Below are 21,148 nucleotides of genomic sequence, written 5' to 3' on the forward strand. Positions count from 1 at the left end.
TCCTCAGCATGACCTGGAGATTTTAGCATCCAAGATGCAAAAACCATCTTTTTACAGCCCTATAAATCTAATGCCTACCTTTTCCTGCTTCATTTAAGATTGCTCAACAACTTAATTTTAGTTATGCATTTGCTGTTCTCTTTGGAAACGTCCATTTACAATGGAACACCATCTATCAGTACAGCACCTTTTGGAATACCAAAACAAGCCTGAACATGAGGCTGGAGCCATAGGGACCACCTCTACTTACAGAAGAGACTTTCAGATCTAATCTTCAGCTACTATGAGATGGGAAGAATGACTTACCAGCCATAGGCTGAGTGAAACAGACTCCATCCACTGTGAAATCAATAGAAAAAGTCAAGCTGCCTAAAGGAGGATTTAAATAGGTGGCTCCAGCTGTGATCCTGCTGGGTTCACCTGCCTCCTGTACAGCCTTGATTACCCAGCCTGGGTGAAGACATGACCCTATGGAAGCACAGCAAAGCAGCTTTTTCCCCCCGATTCACTCCAGCCATGGGTACTATCCCAGGGCCGATACTCACCACCTGTGCCAGAGTTGCATTTATGTTTCATCAGTCACTTAAAAGAGGAACAGACTCTGCCCCTAACTATCAGGCCAAATCTTTTCTGTGGGACTAGAACAGACGTCAGAGCTCACAAAAAATAATAATATATATATATACACACATATATATACATACATAAAATGAGAACTGGGAGCAGATACGCATGTCTCCTAGCCCTTCTTCCCTGCACTAGAAGACAACCTGCAGAATGGGGAAGAAGGAGACATCTATGGCTCTGATTTCTTTATGCTCAGTATGCATATGCTCATATGCAGTATATTCAGCCTGAATATATTGCTTTCTGTAGCTCTGATCATACATTTGCTTGTCATTACAGTGCCCATAAGTAAATACTGAGAAATAAATAAGAATACTTAGCACTTTAAGCCCATTAAAGAATTGGCAAAGTTTCACATGAGATGGTCTTTAAAACTTGATGTACAGCAATAAAATTAGTTCAGAAAGAGACAGCTGCATAAAAACAATGTATGTCTTTGCATAAAACTGCGAAAAATATTTTGAGTGGCACAGATTTTAAGGTAGGCTTATTTATTGGAGCTATGCTTCAGTAACTTACAAAATAAAGAATCTGATAAACTGGAGCATCAGGCACTCACAAAGGGGAAGATCAAGGTGCACTGATTTCGACTGACAAGTTTGAAATCACATTAGGTTCATATCAACATTTATACCCAATTTTGAGAATGATCACACTTTACAGAAACTGACAACTAGTGAAGTAAAATTAAAAATAAGTGGAGTAGTGGTCAGAAAAGATTAAAAATATAATATAAAAGGAATATCTAATACCTAAAGATTAATTCTTCCTAAAAGTCTAGAAGCATCATACTTGAGTTAAAACTAATATATATATATGTTAATCGTGCTTTTGGACCACCTGTATCAGAAAAAAACAAGCAAACAAAAAAAAACCCTCATCCAGTCTTAGTCTTTGATTCAGTTAGCAGTAATAGAAAAAAATTTCCTGGACATTAATGCAAAAGAAAAACAGATTCACAAGAGCCTCCACTCTTTATTTATACCTTTATGCAATTTTTATCTCATATCCTTCTTCCTGTCCTTTAATTTGAAAGCAAAATTTATACCTAAGAGCAACAGGGCAATGGGAGATGATGCCTGTAGATTGGATCTGAGTCTCTAAAGTGAAATGCATCACATGAATGATGCAGTATTCCAGTTTTGGTGTGCTCCTTGCTTTGTGGTTAATAATATTGTGAGACAAAGGCTCAGGACCAGCAGCAAGAGGCTTAGCTAGCTCTTACCCTGTTTCTAAAGTGATGACTGTAGCAGACTTAATTCATGGAGGCCATAGAATAGTTTCCTCTCCCTGGAAATTGTAAAATGAGACAGAAATTTGGTATTTTTAAACAAATATTTAAGGGTTAGGGTATGTGCTTTAAAAGCATTGATGAGACTTTGGGCTTATGAAAGTATATTGGTTTACTTTTATCAGATAAAAAGATTCAAATAGTTGACAATTCATATGACAATTCATACACATTCTCCATTTACAGCTGGACTACCACTGAGCCTGTCTTGTGTGAGGCAAGTCCTATTCATGCATTCTCTTAGTTGTCTGTATAATGAATTCTCATTACAAATTGAAGTCTGAGCTGTTATATTAAAGTCCATTTAGGTTCTGGTATGTACATACATGTTAATCAGATTATATTCCTCTAATTGTTCAAATTAATTGCTCTCAGATGAATTTTACACCTCTTTTATAAGGGTTTCTCCTGAAAGTACACTGAAAAGGTCAACAACACTACAAATGCTACACTCTTCAACATACTTTGAAGAAGAAAATTATGGGTAATTAGAAGTTTTTTGCAATTAGCGCATATTGTAAGTTTCCCATTCTAGGAATTAATAAGATCCTTTTGTATTTATTTACCCTGCCAAACATTTCTGCGTATACCACCCAATTGCTATTGTTAATAGAATATTTCAGCTCAGCGAGGACAAATGGATGTCACCGTTATTTGCTATTTTCCTCAGGCAAAGCTCTTCTGCCTGAAAGATTCCACCCAGAGTGTGTGGCCCGACCACGACTCTTGGGTTGGAAAAAGAATACCAATGAGCTGATACTTAATGTCACATATATTGGTAGTGCTCCATGCTGTTGTGAAATTTTGCCATGCAAAAATGCTGATGTGAGGAGAAACTACTGAGGTACTGGGCAATCTGGTGGCTGCTGTACGTAGCCACTAAGCAAAGGAGAAATTTGAAACCAACGTGTTTCTGAGTCTGCCACAAGGCACAATTTTCCCATTCAGAAGTGTACAGATAACGGATTAGTATTCCAGGTATTGGCTGATTTTCATCTCTTCTCTGAAAGCTACACAGGCACTTGTACCCCAGAGAGCAATATAAGAGCAAGACTGTCAAGCTTCATCTTTGCTTTAGACTAATTACAAAACCTAGGAGTCTAGTTTGCAAAACTAGGCTTCCTTTGCCACCTATCCACTTATTTTATGCATTGAAACAACATGGGGGATATTTTATTATGATAACAGATAAACTCAGTTTCTGTGTCACTTTGAAACAGCAAAATGGGACTGTGACTGTATTTGCACACCATCAGTAGGAAAAGCTGGCAATGTACTAAGTTTACCTCAAATTAATTGCCTGCTGAAATTGCATCAACAATTAGTTTGTTGATTTGATTTTACCTTGGATACAAACATGTAAAAATAAGAATAGAAGAAACAGAAAAGCAGTAATGGTGAAACTGAGGTCTGGTTGTCATCTCCTGGGATAGGATCTAACTCTAGCATTCCAACACAAACGTACATGGCTTTGATTGAACGCCTGTTGCTCTCAGGAAGACCTGATTACTTTCCAAACACAAGAAGGAAGCATCATTCCTCAAAAAACTGTCTTCCAGAGTATACCTGGAGCTTTCACATCACCATTCATTTAGGGTAGCAACTTACAACATTGCTGGTCCCACAGCAACATCATATCAAACTTCATTTAGAAAATGGCTCATCTGTAAGTCTGTCTGCTGCCTGAGCACACTGAAAACTGCCAGGAGAACTAATGATGTGGTGTTTTAACACCCGATGGGCAGCTAAGCACCACCATGCCTACTGGGTATTAAACCACCGCAAATGACTAGTTTAATGATCAGATTTTAATGTTATTGGGCTGCCACCACATCGACCCTTTCACTAGATTGGCTTTGTGCATAGCCTACAGAGCCATTTGTGTATCTACTTGTATATCCTCAGGCTTGTTTTGTGCTGATTTGCTCACTGTCTCAGATGCTTTATCTCTTTGGAACACAAAGAGCTAATTATAAATATAAATAACAATAAAAAGCTTTTTATCCTTCAAGGCAAATTCTCTCTGAACCTACGTATACTTAGCATATACGTGGCTTCCATATATCATTCTGAAGAAGTACAAATACATTATTCAGCATTAGCCAAATTCTTCAGATTTGTTAATATTCCCTATATTCACATGCAACTGAACCAAATCTCCTGTTGTAGGATCTGTCTTTGTCCATCAGTGATGTAAATATGAGAATGCATTGCCATCAAGTGAAACATGAGTCAGGTATCTCATTAGAATAGTTCCATTAAATACTTCTTAAATGCTCCATAAAACTCAAGAAAAAGTGAAGTTTCATTCATTGCTCAGGTACAACCAACTGTGACACAACTTCTGATTGACCTTGACATTTGAGAACTTCACAAGACAGCAAATTAGTAAGAGGACCTATAAGTCAGCCAGGTTAGGAGAAGTCAAATAGTGAATATCAAGAAGGACAACACAGCCAACACTATGTAAATTAGGAATTGTATTTAAGCCAACATATTGCATTATGCATGAAAAGGTGAATAATAGCAAATAGTTTAAGAAATCTGTCTACAATTAATGAATCCTAAATAGCTTTATTAATGTAGGTCAAATTCCATCTTCTTGTGGGAATCTGACATTTACTAATATGCCCATGTATGAATTATTCAAGGAAGATATATTTAATATATATACAAAATTGTTTTGAGTGTGCTCTTCACAAAGGCTGCATTAAAATTGTATTACAAAATCTACAGGGCCTACTTAATTTCTAATCCAATAATCATTAATTAAATAATATTTAAATCATACTGTAATATATCTAAATCCAAATGTTATGCAGCAGTCTGCCAAATATTGTTTTATTTGTAGCCTGTAGCACAATGCCATCACCCATCACAGAGCAGGTATTCAAATTGTGCCTTTTGTTCTTGTAAAATATAAACCTGATATCAATTCCCACTGTGAAGAAAAACTATGATTAGTAATTAAATTATAGTGCATTAAACTTACTTAACTTAAGTTCACCAGCTGGGAAAATTCTATGCCTCTGGGCTTAACAATAACTCTTAATCTTACTGTAGCCTGTACCTATTTTTTTATGTTGTATTATAATTTACTGGAATTTCATTAAAAATGGTAATATCATTACTCCTGTTAATACTTAAAACCAACACCATAATCCTGAATTTTAATTAGTAGTTATAATTAATCATTATTTCATTAATGAAATGTTTAGTTGGTAATTGTCTTTGAGCACCCCAGTCCCTAGGCTTATAAGCATTTCACAACATTTAGTTTCTCACAGTTTCTGATTAAGTGGAACCATCAACCTTATTCACTTTAACACTTTCATGTGGTGCAGTACTTCGGGCCTTTTATTTACTATTTACACCTGTTCAAATGGATAGCTTCAAGTCGTGATTTTTTTTTTGTTTGTTTTTCATTAATGGAGAAGCAAATCTCTTAGGTAAGCACCAGACAACACAAAGATATCTGGGAGGTAATAAAACTTCCAAGGCTCTTTCCACTCACTTTGCTGTAACTGTACCTGCATATCTTGATTTTCCACTCTCTTAACATCATCCAGATCTGGGATCTTCCACTTGACATTTGGCAACACAACAATTGGACAAAATTTTTCCTCTTGCTCCCTACAGAGGAAGAGTGGGCACTGGAGCATCCCTCTCATCCTCATCTCCACAGGCATGGGCAACTCCCCTCTCCTCCACAGGCATGGGCAACTGCACCCCAACTACAACAGTCAGGGTGCTTAAAATCAGGTGGGATGATCCTGGGCCAAGCTGATTAGGTGCAAAGACAAGTAGGGGGGGTAAAGATGTAATGTTCTTTTAGAAAGCATGGCTCAACCCTTGAAGGACTGTAAGGAGAAATATGCCAGTGCAACAGCTGGGATCTGTATGCCATAAATTTTGGAAGATGGAATACAATGCACAAAATTTTGCAGTATGTAACTTACTGAACTATTATAAAAAATTTCTTGAACAAGGCTCCTTGTGTTAGTTACAATAGTCTAAAAGTGATTAATAGTTATTATACGTATACTACAGACATGAGTATTATGCATTAGGCATGGTTCTAAACACAACAAAAGAAAGCTTTAGAGATGATTGCAAGTCACGGTGATAATTGTTTTTTGAAGCTGTGGGGCTGTATAACAATTGGTTCACTGATTGAGCAAATATATCACTGGTAACACTAACATATTAACCTTTAATTTGTAAATGGAACTCAGTGTGGAGTGTAGCCAATTTGATCTGCAAAAGGGGCTGTGAATCTTGCAATAAATGACTGATAATTCTGCATCACCATTTCCTGAGTTAAGGTTCACAGGTTACTGACAGCCTGCCTAACACTTGCTGGAATCCTTATCTGGTCCACAGAGACATAACGTCCTTTGAGTATTTTTAATTTAATGCTTCTAGATAAGGCTGCATGCTGTCCCTAAGAAATTAGGACTCACAAGAGGATGCAGGACGAAAGGCTGGAAAGCCAGAGTTCTGGTTTTATGCTGGCATCACTGGTAAGCTGAGCCAGCATTCAGAGCTGAAATCTTGGAATTCCAAAATAAGAATTAACCTGGAGTTTTGCTGAAAATCCCATATTTTTACTTCTGCATGTATCTTCTTATTTCAGGGGAAGTAGAACAACAGCAAATCCTACCATTTTTAAAACCACATATCTTTTGGTACAACAATAAAATAGCATTCATACAGTTACACAATTTAAGCATCTGTTTACCCTGTGAAAGTTACACACACACACACACGCCATTCTTTGGGGGGAGGAGGAGGGGCAGTGGGGGGGAGTGTGTTTCTGCAAATGATTTGTGCTTATTTTAGACTGACTATTCTTTGATATGCCTAATTATATCCACTCTGTTACAAAGAGGTATAAAAGACTTATTTTCTTCTCCTTTTCAGAAAACAAATCTAATGGATACCCAAGAATGGATCAGTGAAAATTGTCTAGAAATATGGTAGAATTTGCTCATAAAGAAGGTGTCAAGGTCCTGGGTCCCATTGCATCAAGAAGATCTGAAGGGGTTTTGAAGGAATGCATGCTGTGCTCAGGGAGGCAGTGCCTTCAGTCCGTGCTCAAGTCCATTGGCACAAGCTGAAGTATTTGTCTTGAACTGAAAGCTCAGAGTATAGATCTCAGCCCCATTGAACTCAGGGACAAGAACTGCATAAACTACACTAACAGAAAACAGATTTCCTCATGGTTGACCATCTGGATATTATCTAATTATTAATTAGGAGACAGAAGATACAAAGGATACCCCTCTGCAAGGTATGGTCTACCCCCAGGAATATCTGAGCATGCACGCATCCAAACCCATGATATCTGCAGACAAGGCCATTTAATTGAGATTTATATCATGTTTTCTTGGCTACACAGGAAATAAACATGCATAAAGCCAAAAGCATTTTTCTGTTATGGTGGCTGAAGGATGATAGCAGTACGTTTCTACTTACTGCATCTCTAAGAGCAACTGGGATGCTGTGCTCCATATAATGTTATGTTACTAATGTAGTACTTGATTCAGTGAGAGAAATTCTTAAAAGATCATTTTGAAGCAGATGGGGGATCAATAGTTTCCTGTACAGTCTGTACTCTCTATAGACCAAATAGTATTCATACATCTGAAGTTTAGCAGATGGTGTTTTTGCATTAATTTTCTAAACTACCAACTGTAGGATACTCTGTTTTCAGAAAACCAGTTGCCTTAAGGCTTGAATTTTTAAAAGCATTTCAGATGTTTTCATGTGTTGTAAGCACACCTCATTCTCAGGTTTTCTCTCCCAAAGGTGCCGTTCTGATTTTGGATCTCAAAAAAACAAATTGGCAACAGACTCAGATGTGCAGGTTCATACTATGTTTATAACAGAAGGGTGGAATGTGGCAGCAGTATTTTTCTGGAGGGCATTTGTTCCTCTCTGTCTGGCCACAAAGCCACCCCCTCTGCCATCACAACACTTTGCTGCTTAGAAGGAAACTAAATTGGTGGATAGAAAGTACAATAAAATCATTCAACGTACTCGCAAGATGCTGAAGACCATTTGCTTCTGTTTCAGATCAGTCTCCAAAGCCCACTCCACACTTGGAGCACCTGGTTTCATCTATCTGTACTTCTTGTCTTATTTAAATTATTAATTTAAACAAAAGAAAAGAGTATATATAAGAAGACAATGTGCCTTCAAATATTTGAAAGATATGGATTCTTCTTCTTTGGCCAGTATCATAAGCAATATTTGAAAATTTGACTATAGGTATATTTATTCCAGGGCAGAAATATTTGTATGAAGGTCACTGTCTTACAAATTCTATGAGTTCCTAAAGGACCCCCCAAAACTGAGAAGTCTTTGATCCACACCAAAGGGGGAGAAAAAGAAAACTTCAAAGAATAATAAAAGTCCTCCTACTTTGCACCTGACTTAACTGCAGTCAGTGTGTATTATTTATCATCCTCACCTCACTTCTGCATTGCTCTAAGCATGCCGAAGTCATTCAATTTAGCTTTTCAGTTTGGTCAACTTGCCAGGAAGGAGTAATTTCGCCTTCACCTTCTCTAGCCCTCTTCTGAACGTAAATATAGTGTGACTGCTAATTTGTTGATTTATACAAGGTTTAATCCACTAGAGTCATAAAATATTAAAGGAATCTTTCTTCAGTAAATTTACAGCTAAATAAAATCTTACCTCTCAAGATTTGCTGGAAACCAGAGTGACATTTTATTTGCTTGAAATGCATTTTCTGATTCAGTGAGGTGGACTGACATGGGCAGTTTGCTTATTTAAACCAGAGTGTATGCAGTGTGCTTGGATGGTATCTTCTTGAGAGAGAAAATTTGTTTCTGTATTTCACAGAATAGTACAGCTAATACCTTCATCTCATCCTTTATTGTTACTACTAAATAATTGTAATGAGAAAGCACATAGTTCCCACTATAATTAATGCATTTACAAAGTGGAGATACAGAGAAACTGCTGTCATTTATAATGTCACTTGCCACATTGGGATCCTCGGAAAGAGAAAACCCTGAATTACTGCAAGATGGAAGTCTTGCTGAGTTTGGTTGAAAATACATCCTCAGGTGTCCTGATAAAGCTTGAAATAAGATCTCTACTTCCTTCTCCTACTTAACGGGTAATGAAGCTGGTATCCATGTGTACTGCAAAGTGAAGACTATGGTGTAAATTCCCAAAAGACTAGTTTTAGTTCCCTACAACATCTCTCTAAATGCTGTTCACTGTGTACACTTTTGCAACCACTAGCAGGCTAAGTAGCATATAAAAAATAAAAAAATAAAATAAATTTGAATTCCAGACTGAAGGGAGGTCAGGGCATAGGGAAAATAATTTGATTTTAAATTCATTAATTTCATTCCAGGTGTGATCCTGTTCATTTTCATATCCATGCTTAATTTTATTTCTTCTCAGGAGTCAGGCTATTCCAGTTTGTGTTCTTGAGTAAGTATTGCAAGTGTTAAATTGTTAAAGTGGTGGGTTTTAGCTGTGTAAATCTAGCAATGAATTTCCATCACACAGGTTTATACACAGACACAGTTAAAAAAAAAAAAAAGGGAAATAAGCAGGGAGCTACTTTTTTTTTTTTTTTTTTGAGCAAGAGAGTCTGAGGGAACTGGCCTATAGATCTTAACTTCTCACTAACAAGAATGGACCCTAGAATGTTGTTTGTGAGCTCCAAAAATTCCTCTACATAGATGCTCTGCATGGTTTTGAAAATTCCATGACTGTACCTCCAGACAGATTCGTTTAGATGCTTGGTGTGGTTTCTATAAGGCAATGAAAGTGCTTTATAATCAGTACTTTTGAAGATTCAGCCTCTTATATTAGTGCCTTAAAAACAAGATTAAAGAATGAGTTCAGTACCTGTATTAGTTTTGTTGTGACAGATTATTCAAGTGCATCGGAAAAATATTAGGGAGCATAAGGTCAATGAATGTCGCAATATTTAGACTATCAGCGGGAAACCTAACAGCTTCCATCTTCAAAATCTTCACTGTGTACTTTTAAAAATAGTTATTTTCAATAAAATATGTTATTTCTATTGGAATAGAGCCTTTTAATAGCAAATATATGTTAGCCTGAAACCAGTGTTATTTCTTAGCATGGTTTGGATGCCCTTCTTGACAAAGCTAAAAACAATTAAAGATTTTAAATATCCACGTGTAGTTTTGTAGATGGAATAATAACATGGCTTTGCTGACTTTTAGCTAAAAAGACAGAACATCCAGTCCTTGAAGAAGCCCAATTAACAATCAAGCCTACAAATCTTATGTTTTCTACTTAGTTTTCAGAATCTGGTTGTTTCTGAATCCCCAAACTTTACAGCATTTCCAAGAATCCATTCAAAGTACATCTGCGTTGCAAGGGATAATCTCTTTGATGTAATAAAACCAAACCACAAAACAAAAATAAATGTCTGTTCTCTCTGATGTTTTTTAAAAAGGGGATTAAAAAATTACCTTCTTTAGCTGCTCTCCTACTAGCAAGCCTGCATCAGAAGGAATGCATGTGTATGCACACACAGAGCATGTTCTCTATAAATCGGTCCCATACTTAAGGCCATCTCAGGTGCTGACCTCCTAGTGAAATTTATATGAAATTGATGACAGTGATGGACAATCTGATGGGAGTATTGTGTAACAACACTGTGTGAGGATGCAAACTTGGGTATGTCAGACACTGTAGCTAACTACAGGGGTCTGGCACACGGTGATGAAATTGCCAACGTATATTTTACAGTCCAGTTCTCAGCTAATGAGGATCCTGAAATTCATCAAAATTTTCAGGAATTCAGTTGCAAAGCACTGAAAATGATAGCTTCTGCTATCATCGGTTTCATTGTACTTTCCTCAACCAGTGAAATAATTTATTTTTCTTTTTCTATTTTTTTTTTCTTTTTCTCTCTAAGCCTACTTTTCCTACTACTAGAGTTGTAGCTTGATCTGACACCATTTCCATCACACTTCCCACCACCTATTTACATACAATATTGCAGCAAAGCTGGTTAGAACATCCAGCATTTGGGGATTCTTTGAATGAGATTTATCCACTGAGACAAACATGATTTATATGTTGCAGGCTTTACACCTTCTGCTCTGTTTTGGCATACACCTTCCACATTGAATATTAATTCCTTTCACTCTTATATTTGCAGTTGTTGAGTTTATAAATCCTAATCTGTCTCTCTGGGATGGTGATATTGTATTGCGCCTTGTGTGATTCTCTGGCTCTCCTGAGATTCATATTGTTTATTAACCTTTTGCAAAAACATGAGATTGGAAAAAAAGTTTAATGCAGGACCACCGATTAATCATAGTTTTCAAAGCTCCTTTTTAAAATGTGTATGCAACAAAGCATACAGACACAGTGAAGGTAAAATTTAAATTGCAGCAGACATTACTTTTTCCATATGTATATAAACTATGCATTTCAACAGAAATGTTAATAATTTAAGTTATTAAGCTGCTCAGCTAACATCAGACCTTAATTAGTCTTTAGTAATATCTGTAAAGTGTAAATAAGTTGATTAGAACTTGTAAATTTATTGTATGTCTTTTCAGCTCTTGGCACAACATGAAAGTTTGTTTTTTGTTTGGGGAGTTTCTATGTCCCAACCACCATGCATACTTGAGATTTTGTTGTTATTTTTCTTGTAAGCAACGAACAGGAAAGAACACAGAGAGAGATTTCAACAAATTCAGGTGCTAGCAGCAAGGGAATATTCTGGGGCAAAACAGTGTATCACAGTGGAATCAGAAGCAAGACCCTAGGTTGAATGACATCGAGGAAATAATGACAATGAGAAAAAGTGACTGAGCTAAACACTGAAAAGTGTTATGTATGTTACTTCCTTTGCCTTCACAAATATCATTAACCCAATAGTCATATGTTCCGTCTTTGCTTCTTGACCAACAAGAAATGCCATCCATTTGGCTGCTTGCAATGGAGCTCCTTTATTTGCATCTCACATATTTCTAATTGGTCCTTATTCAGGTTTGAGTTTTCTTTGGGGACAGAGAGGGCTTTAATTTACATAATAGTGCACAAATATTACATTTTGGAAAAACAAACAAACAAACAAAAAAGGAGAGGTTACTAAGAAAAGTTGAGAATGGGCCTGATCTTACGGCTAGAAACTCGAGCAAGGGTGTAGTGTACAGGTGTGTAGGCACACGTGTAACTCAGCATCGCACTGCCCCATCCTCAGCACCTCCAGCCACACACACTGCAGACCAGCTACTGCAACTCAAAGGGACCAGCAGGGCCCTGGAGACGCCTGGAAAGGATGAAGCCCTGCAATGGTGTTTTGAATGAGCACAGCTGATGCTGCCATGCTCTGTCACACTGCCAGCTACTGGGAATGAAACCCCTAAGCTGTGATAATGGTGATGTTAAGCAGTCTCTAATGTTAATGGCTCAGCTGGCTGATGTACCTGGGTCTCATCTTGTGTCCCAGCAGCCAGGCCAGAGTCCTGGATCCCATTCTGCAGTTTTGTGTTTTGTCATCTGGCCCAGGTCCTTCTCCAGGCAGGACTGTAGTTCTGAGAGACTCAGGCCAGTTTTCTGGGTTTTGTCTTTGCAGTCAGTCAGGAGGGTTTGCCACCTTTGGAAGTAGCTTCTCTCACAAAAATGTTTTTTGTTTTTGTGTGTGTTTGTTTCTGTTTTTTTTGTTTTGTTTTTGTTTTCCCCCCTCCCCCTTTCTACATCTAAGACATTTCCTTGGACTTATGAGTTATACTTTCAGTACAAAGTCCTTCTCTGTGAACTGTAAGAGCTTTTCTCTCTCAGACCCGCTTCACCTGGTGCTGGTACTGCTGCAATTTCAGAGATTCATTTTTCATCTTCTGCCTTCAGTACATTTTTTTTTCCAGCAATTTTGAAGAGACATGACTATGGAAGGTTTCTAGATACTGCTCTCCCAGTTTAAAAGTACATTTCATCTCTTTAGAGCTTGATTTTCTATCGAAGATGTGAGAATTATACAAAAAAACAAGCAAACAAACAAAAAACAAAAAAAACACCCTAATAAAAAACACTCTGTGTTCCTCTCCTGAGGAATATGTACGTGTACACCCAGAAGTACATCCGTAAATGAAGAGATGAACTGCACTGATAGTGTGTGAGGATGGAGATTTCTAAACTAAATTCTCTTTGACAGGAGAAGTCCAGCTTCAGGGAAAAAAAAAAGTAACAGTAACCGCTAACTCAAAGCAATCAGAATTTCCATGCAAATTATGAGGAGAAAGAGCGATTTACACTATCCAAGCTAGAGAAAACCGCCAGCCTTCATTATATATAAAAACATGTTTTAATTTGCAAGTTTTGCTAGGAAATTTGCAAACATATATGTCCCTTTATCAATATCTACCTTCATTCATGGTGTGCAGCTTCATATGTAAACCTTCTGAAGCCCTGAGCTACCAAATACCCAGTGAGCAGGCCTGTCTCCTTGCTGCGCTACAGTGTTAGAGTAAATTCAGATGCAGTCCAACGCTAGAGAACCTCAGCCCTCATGTAAAAACAATGTACATGTCTCTTCCTAAATTACAAGGAAGATGTGATCTGTCTCTCATCAAACAATACGGAGCTCCTACAAGCTGAGCTATTACAGTTAATGAGGCAGTCCCAGACCCGGTACCCTAACCTAAGAGGTCAGAAACGGAAAATGTGCCCATAATTTGCAAACTTTTCAATTTAATATTTCAATTAAAAACCTACCCTCACAGGTCTCTTGCACTTTGAACCAATCAGGGAAGGGTATCTGTTGTGCCTCTGTCATTCATTAGAGCCTCCTGTAGCAGCTGTACTGATCAAAAGGCCCAGCTATGCCAACGCCGCCCAGGCCAGCAGTGTTAGGGCGTACAGCAGTGCGGGAACTGGCTTCTGGTTAAAACTCAGCTAGGGACATTTCTTGAAGAAAGAGTGAGTCCATCCTTGCCAGTGTTGACAAATGTCTGACTCAAAAGGTTCCTCTCTGGGAGATTGCTTTGCTTCCTCTCCCAGACTTAATGGAGGTTATTAAGGAAAAGTGCTTCTGTTGCTTTTTTTTTCTCCCCAAATTTAACCCCATGCTTGCTAGACAGCACTCATTATCCAAGGTCAGGGATTTTGCACTCAAGCTCACTCACCAAGTCTCTGCTATAAAAGAATCCTAAAGCAGCACACATTAACTTGAGCCTCAGTCTGTAATTCAGTGGGACACATCTTCCCATCCCCCAGACCTGACAGATGGTGCAACCCCAGAACGAATGCCCTTGGGCTCTGCCAAAGTCACTCAGTGCTGTTTCTCCATGGGACAAGAAACGTGAGACCTCACCTACACCAGTCACAGCCTTCCACCACCTCTGTTTCCAAATGGCAGGAGACCCAGCATGGCTACAAGGCTGCTTCCAACCTCCACAGTTTAATTATGCATCCTCTATTTCTGTTGTTTGTCTCAAAGTTATTGCTTCAAAACTGCACTACGTGTCCCCTCCAGTTCTTTCTGGAGCAGCAAATAACTATCTACTAGTAACCCTCTCCACATTATCATATGATCTCAGAGATCTCTGTCTTTCATCCCTTTTTTGAGATCCTAGTCTTTTCCAGCTGGAGACTCTCAATCTGTTTAGTCTGCCTTCCCAGGGAAGTCATGTGGATTTTGCTGAAGCGGTTTGCTTGAATAGGTTTCACTGAAATTTCCCTACATCCAAAAAAAAAATTAAAAAAAAAAATCAATTCTGTACTGAACTCAAACATAATAAACGCAATATGCCCGAGATGAGGTTTTGTTTATAGAAAGCAGTGAATTGCTAGGAAGAAAAGGGAAGGCAGATTTTAATGGATGCTGCATTTCAACATTAATTACATCAAAAATATTTCTGGTTTCTTCTGCAATTCCATATCTTTGTTGTGTGTCCTAATAACAACAGAGTAATTTTCATTTATTCTGTAGTTAAAATTTACATCTCTCTCCACAGTCTTTTTTTTTAATTAGCAACAATATTTTTTGAAAAGCTGTTATATCTCATGAAGTTACAGTGAGCTTGACACTTGTGCAACTGCTGTCTCAGCAAATAAATAATCAGATCAGAAACTGTTCTTTAGCTAAAGAATCTCACTTGCAATCCTGGTTTGGGACAGAATAGTTATATTTTAAACTATTTTAGATTAATTCTTGGTAACCTTAGATGGTGAGAAAATCATACATTTTTTAAAATGAATTTGAAGGGATGGAAACAGCTTGAAGATTCAAATTAAGGGTTACACAACAGACACACCTGTATGACTGATTCTAATTTACACCTCCAAATTGTTTTAATAAATATGTAATGCTGACAGAGGGATACCATCAACACAAGCAATGAATATTAACTTTTGCTGGGCATTTATTTTTTTATATTGAATAAGTTATTTAAATTATTTATTTAAACTTCTGGCAATTGAGCCATACCTTGCTCACGTACTTCACGCTTTCAAGACCCAACCTTTCACAAGGGAAATTGTGTCTAAGCATCCTGGTCACTTCCATGTAAAAATCAGAGCCAGGCCAGTATGGAGGTGTGAGGACAGTGAGTGAGACATCAGATTTCAGGCATCTAATTCTAGTGACATGGCCAAGCATTCCTCTCCCTGCAATCAGTGCAAGCCAGGTCCTTGCTGTCAAGCAAGGCACTTACTCACCTTGAACAGATTTGTGGTATAAGACATCACCCAGCCCAATGAAACACTTTGAGAGGAATAAATGAGAAGTAAGTATTGGGAGAAAACTGAGTCCCTTGCTTATTTGCCCTTCATTTTGTTAATTAATCTTTATCTTTGCAGTCACGCTGGCTGCTCCTTCCCAAAAGAAGCATGAGAGCTTGGCATGGCAGCGAGCGCATCCCAAGCCATACTCCAGCAACCGCAGAGAGAGCAGACCTCGCAGCAAGGTCCTGCGGGCAGGTCGCCTTCACCGCTGCCGTGGGACTTACTGCAACTTCAAAATGATTTCAGAAGTGCATTAACGGAGCTCATTTTACCTCAGAGCACTATTAGGAGGTTACTGTGCCATTGACTTCGTTCGCTGGGGTAGTGGATTAATTGCCTTTGTTAAGTTATCATTACTGAAGAAAAAAATTACTTTCACTGGGAGTATCTCCTCCCGGCACTACCAAGTTATCTTGCAATCTCCTAATTTGTTCATTTACTGCTAGAAACTTCATCATTTTCTCTTAATTTATATACACTTATATATATTATATACATTCCAGACCAGTGACAGATATCTTGTCCAATATCTTGCAGCCCATCAGGTTTAGTAACAGGAGCTTTAAGCCATGGAAAACTACAAATCTCATTTTCCCAGTGGAATATGGCTTTATTTCTAGCCTTGAAAGGCCATGAAATGATAGGCTATAAATTGCAAGTTTTAATATCTATTTATAGGCACTTCTATGGTGCACATCTATGTATAAAAAAACTTTCTGATCTCTAAAGTTCTAAAATATATTACTGCCCTCAACTTCCAAGGTCTTTTTGGTGGAAGTCACAGATCTGAAGGAGCTAGGGTTGCAAGTGGTAGGGATCCGTGAGATAAATTCACGCCAAAGTACCAAACCGCTGCCTCCCTGGGTACTATGCTCCAGTAGTGACATTGTCTATGAAAAGGAAACACAAAGCAGGTAACCAGGAAAGTCGATGCAATGAGGGTAGAAGTTGATTCCTTCTCGCCTCCATCTCCTGTGACCCACACAACTCCTTTGTCTCTTCTGCCGCTCGTGGCTGATGCAGTAACAAACAGTGAGGTGTTTCCTGCCACCTTTCTTCCACAGAGGGGCACAAATGCGTAACGTGTGTAAAGGAGTTATGCTGAAAACTATTTGCAGGAAACAATCATGGGCTTCTGCACAGCTGTGCTCTGCCCCTCCATGGCTCTGTTTCTTTTCCTGCCAATACTTAGGCTAAGCCCCAGGAGTTTCTTTTGGACTGGGTGCCACGCAAGACAAAGCAAAATTAAAATAAAGGCAGAATTTGTGTAGGTACAGTCAGAGCTGTTAGGAGCAGGCCACTCTTTCTGGCAGGACCAGCCTCCAAGCACTTCCTCAACTGGCCTGCAGTCCTGCCGCCCATGAAGATGGCTTTTCTTGGGGTTTTAGGCTGACATGTTACGCGTGAGCAATGGGGATGCTGCTCAACCGTGCAGGAGCCTGGCGCATCACCTCACTGGGATGCTGCTCCACGCTGCAGGCTTCCACCTCCATTTCTCTTGTGCAGCAACCTCAGGGAAAGGGAAAAGCAACTTTATAGCAGAAACCAATGCATTACGCAGATGCAGGGGTTTCAGCGGGCCACTTCAGCCTCTGTAGGAAATCCAAAAGGCATCAGAAACAAAACCTGACTCTAATACCACCTAATAAATGCTCCGGACTGCACTTATCCCCCTCTGCCTCAAGGAAACCAAGGGACTTGTTCCAGGTTTGTATCCGTGCCCTGAAGTGAGGGGCCAGCCAGCAGCTTGCTTTGCTGGACCGCTGCAGCAGTGCACAGAAGACAACGACAGCTGCAGACTTGATTTGCGAACTTGAAATGACTTTTTTTCCCCCTTTTTTTTATGTCAACTACAGGCCTGACCAGAATGCTTAATGCCGGCACAAAGCTACCACAGCATAAGATTTATGATTATTTTCATAACATAGGCCTTGTCAGGGATTTTTGATTTGATTTTGGTTGGATTATCTATTGCAATGCCAATAACATGTTTCTTTTTTTTTTTTCTTTTTTCTTTCTTTATTTTTTATAAGATGTAATGCAGTCAAGGCTGGTGGAAAGCAGGGACAGACCCACTTAAACGTGATTTGTTGGTGTCCTCAATTCTAGGAGCTGCTCCCTAGGGGCTGCAAAGTTTGCGATGCTCTACAAAGGAATTTCTTAATATCTTTTTTTTTTTTTTTTCCTAGACAACTATTTTCATTAATTATTTGAATAAGATTTAACTGAGATGAAAGGTTCTGGTCTGCCTTTGATGTGAACGCATAACTATCATTAACATTTTAGTATTAACAGGAGTTGTGCACATACAGAGAGAAGAATAGATCCCTTCTTATTTAAGCTAAAGCTTTGTCTCTCTTTTTTTCATTTTTTTCAATTTTTTTTTTTTTTTAGGCATGAATTTGGTGGTTATTTTTTGAGTTCCAGAACAATAAAAAGGGCATTAAACCCCACACTTTTCCCCCGGAGACCTATTTGTTAAAGTTAAGTGCAAGCTGTCATCTGAACCTTAGAAAACATTTATCCCATGCAAAGACCTTGCCTACGTAAGAAGACTGGACTACAACCAGGATACTGACTTTCTCTGCATGAGAAGACTGCTTCAGAAAAAATACTGAGACTAGAAGTTGCTACAGCGTAATGGTATAACTATAGCAATGTGAATATTTTAGAGAATGCTGCTGACCTATCTACAAGTGTGGACAGGCTTTGGATCTGAGACATTCATAAGGTTTTAGGAAAAATCTTAAGGGTATAAGCTCTGAAAAAAATTGTACTATGGCAGAAGTATAGTTAACACCTCTTAGGAGTTTAGTCAAGCCTTAAGCAAGACCCAGCTTCCTGCTAACAAAAAGGCGTATTCTGCCTGCATATCTATTCTCTGGGTTTAGATGAGAAGATTGTTGCTTCTTTCACAGAAATACAATGTGAGCAAATTAATGAAGCTAAGAGAAACTTAACTTTTTCATTTCCAGACTATATCATTTTAACTGTTCTAGTTTTATGGTGCATTAATGTTGCTGTTGGCATTTATATGGCATATTAATTACATTGCACTCAGTTATTTCCTCTGCTAAACTTAAAAGGTCATATCCTTTGTGTATACTTTTCTGTATGGAAATTTGATTTCTCTAGCATACCAAATAGAAACTAAATCAACAAAATAATGCATTTCCTATGAAATGAGTAAACACTATTCAGTGAAAAGACAGTTAATCTTCAGGCTTGTTGCGAATTTCTAAGAAATAGAATTAATGTTTTCTTCCATTTCCTGCAGAAGAGGAACAGTGCTGCTCCCGTAGGGCACTACATACATCCTGCCAGTGCCAAAAATGCTTACACCTGAGAGAAAAAATGAGGGAGTGTATATAGTTTTCTATGTGCATAGGTTTATACATTGTATAGAAATTCTTTTCCCAAGAAGATGGCAGCATAGAAGACATCTGATATACTACAAGCTATTAAGTTGTCACTAAGCCTACACTATATATCTTCCCTCGAGTGTAATTCCGGGATGTTTACCTTTTTAAAAAAAAAGTGGTTATATTTTACCCCCAAAAAATTCCCTGCAAAAATGAAGATCAATCGGGTGAGTGGAGAAGTGTAAATATTGTCTAGTGGAAAAAGCAGTCAATGCATAAAAGTTATTGACAACAGCTGGGGCAATACAAAGATTTTTCCACAGAGATGAGACCATTTCATCATGAAAAGTTCGTATAACAGGAAAATATTCATTCTGCTAGGGATCTGCCACACAATATTTTTCTCAGATTTCCTTTGTACCACAAGCTGACACACAGGACACTAGTATGGATTGCAATGATAATGTCCTTCTTGATTCTCAAATTTCAGAAGTACACACGATTGACAGCTCTCTGCTCCTGTGCTTGGGCTTACATAGGAAGCTCTCAAGAACACAGAGGCTCTGTGGTCTGGGCACTTGGTCCTTGGAGAAACAACCCCCTGAAATCCCCACAGATTTAACCTGGGGAAAGCAGCAGGACGCAACTTGCTGGCAGCTCCTATGAGATGCCACACCTGTGGGCTCAGAAGCTCAGTCTGGAGTCACAGGTTGTCCCCACACCCTTAGCTACAGAAATGACACAGAAGGACATCGTGTCTGATCCTTCAAATGGGAAAGAGCATGAGAGAAATGCACGGGGCAGCAGCTGTGCTGACAGGGGACAGGACACAGCCAGTGTCTCCCTGAGCCAGGCTGCCTCCGCTGCCGGCCTTTTGGTATGGCCACCAACATCCTCGTCCGCTCCAGGGCCTGGGGGAGCTGCCCTACTGCAAACAAGCAACAGTGTAATATCTAATAATTACATTACACTGTAATAACACTATTGATGCTCTGCTGGAAACCAGGCTAAACAGCTAAATAAAGGTACCGAGAGACCTGATCAACCAACCGCAACGAGTCTTTGGACCATTTAGGTGTCTGACTTCAGACAACATTGTCTGAAAACCACTTTGGCCTCTCAGTGCCTGAATTTCTATCACTTATGAAATATCACACTGTTGTCTGGCGCTTTGTAAAAGGCATTATGCAGCTGCAGAACACGACTGCCATTACGGTACAGCCTGACGCGGCTGCAGGGTCTCATCAGGACGTGCTCAGTATGAGAGTGCCGAAGGGAGGAGCTCAAGTGTCCTTTGTGCACCCCTGAGCCAGGGCTGTCCATCCGACAGCCACAGCCCACCAGATATTCCGGTATATTCCAAGCAGCTCCTGCTAAGAGCCCCCAGCATCACCACGTCACACGGGCAGGCACGCCCGTTGGCACCATAGCTCTTAACTACATGAGTTTCTTTAAGCAAAGGAATGACGTCTAAGCGTTCTTGGGCTCACCGAACAAAGCCCTGGTGAATTAAAGTATTCACTTTTGGGCATTTTAATTTCTTTTTTGAGGGATGAAAAATTCCTTCCTGTCAAAATATCCCCATCCTGCAAGGCAGCAAACTGCTCCTTTTCACCCCAGAAAATGCAGGAAAGAATAGATGGATGTAATGACCACATACTTTCCTTGGGCCATATCTGTTTTCCTTGTTATAACCAGAGTGATTTTTTTTATATTTCTGCTAAAATACAGAAATAGTAAAAGCTGTAATTAATAAAATAAATATGAGTTAGAAAAGCAGACAGAAATTAACAACATATACACAAAAACTCAGACAAGCACGCTGAGCTACAGCATTTCTTCAGCTGCTTGGGCTTTTTAAACACATTTCCTTTAGAGAGGGAGGTTCCCTCCTATCACAACAAATATCTTGAAGGGCAGGAAACTGCCAGCAGAGGCAACAGCAATATACGAAATTGCTTCTTGATTCTTCATATCTCCAGTATGCCAGCAACTGTAAGTCTAGCAATGTAAAAGCAGCCTGAACCCGCTGGGCTCCAGTTGTGCTTATTGCAGTGCAGAATGGAAAGAAACTAAAAATAAATATATAACCTACTGACCACGCTTG

The 21,148-nt window shown here is 38.9% G+C and overlaps 1 protein-coding gene across 10 annotated transcripts in view; it reads right to left on the reverse strand.

Moving 5' to 3' along the window:
- FHIT (fragile histidine triad diadenosine triphosphatase) overlaps positions 1-21,148 on the reverse strand; it is a 561,200-nt gene that overhangs the window by 39,839 nt on the left and 500,213 nt on the right. For 7 of the 10 annotated variants that reach the window (XM_083796287.1, XM_083796281.1, XM_083796280.1 and 4 more), the window contains one exon: positions 16,579-17,189. The exons of the other annotated variants lie outside the window; for them this stretch is intronic. In XM_083796287.1, coding sequence (XP_083652413.1) covers positions 17,127-17,189 — 63 coding nt within the window. In that variant the 3' untranslated portion in view covers positions 16,579-17,126. Of the gene's footprint in view, positions 1-16,578; positions 17,190-21,148 lie in introns of those variants that run through there. 10 annotated transcript variants of the gene reach the window in all.

The sequence above is a fragment of the Anser anser genome, assembly GCF_964211835.1.
Source record: "Anser anser genome assembly, chromosome: 12".
NCBI classification, from domain to species: domain Eukaryota; kingdom Metazoa; phylum Chordata; class Aves; order Anseriformes; family Anatidae; genus Anser; species Anser anser.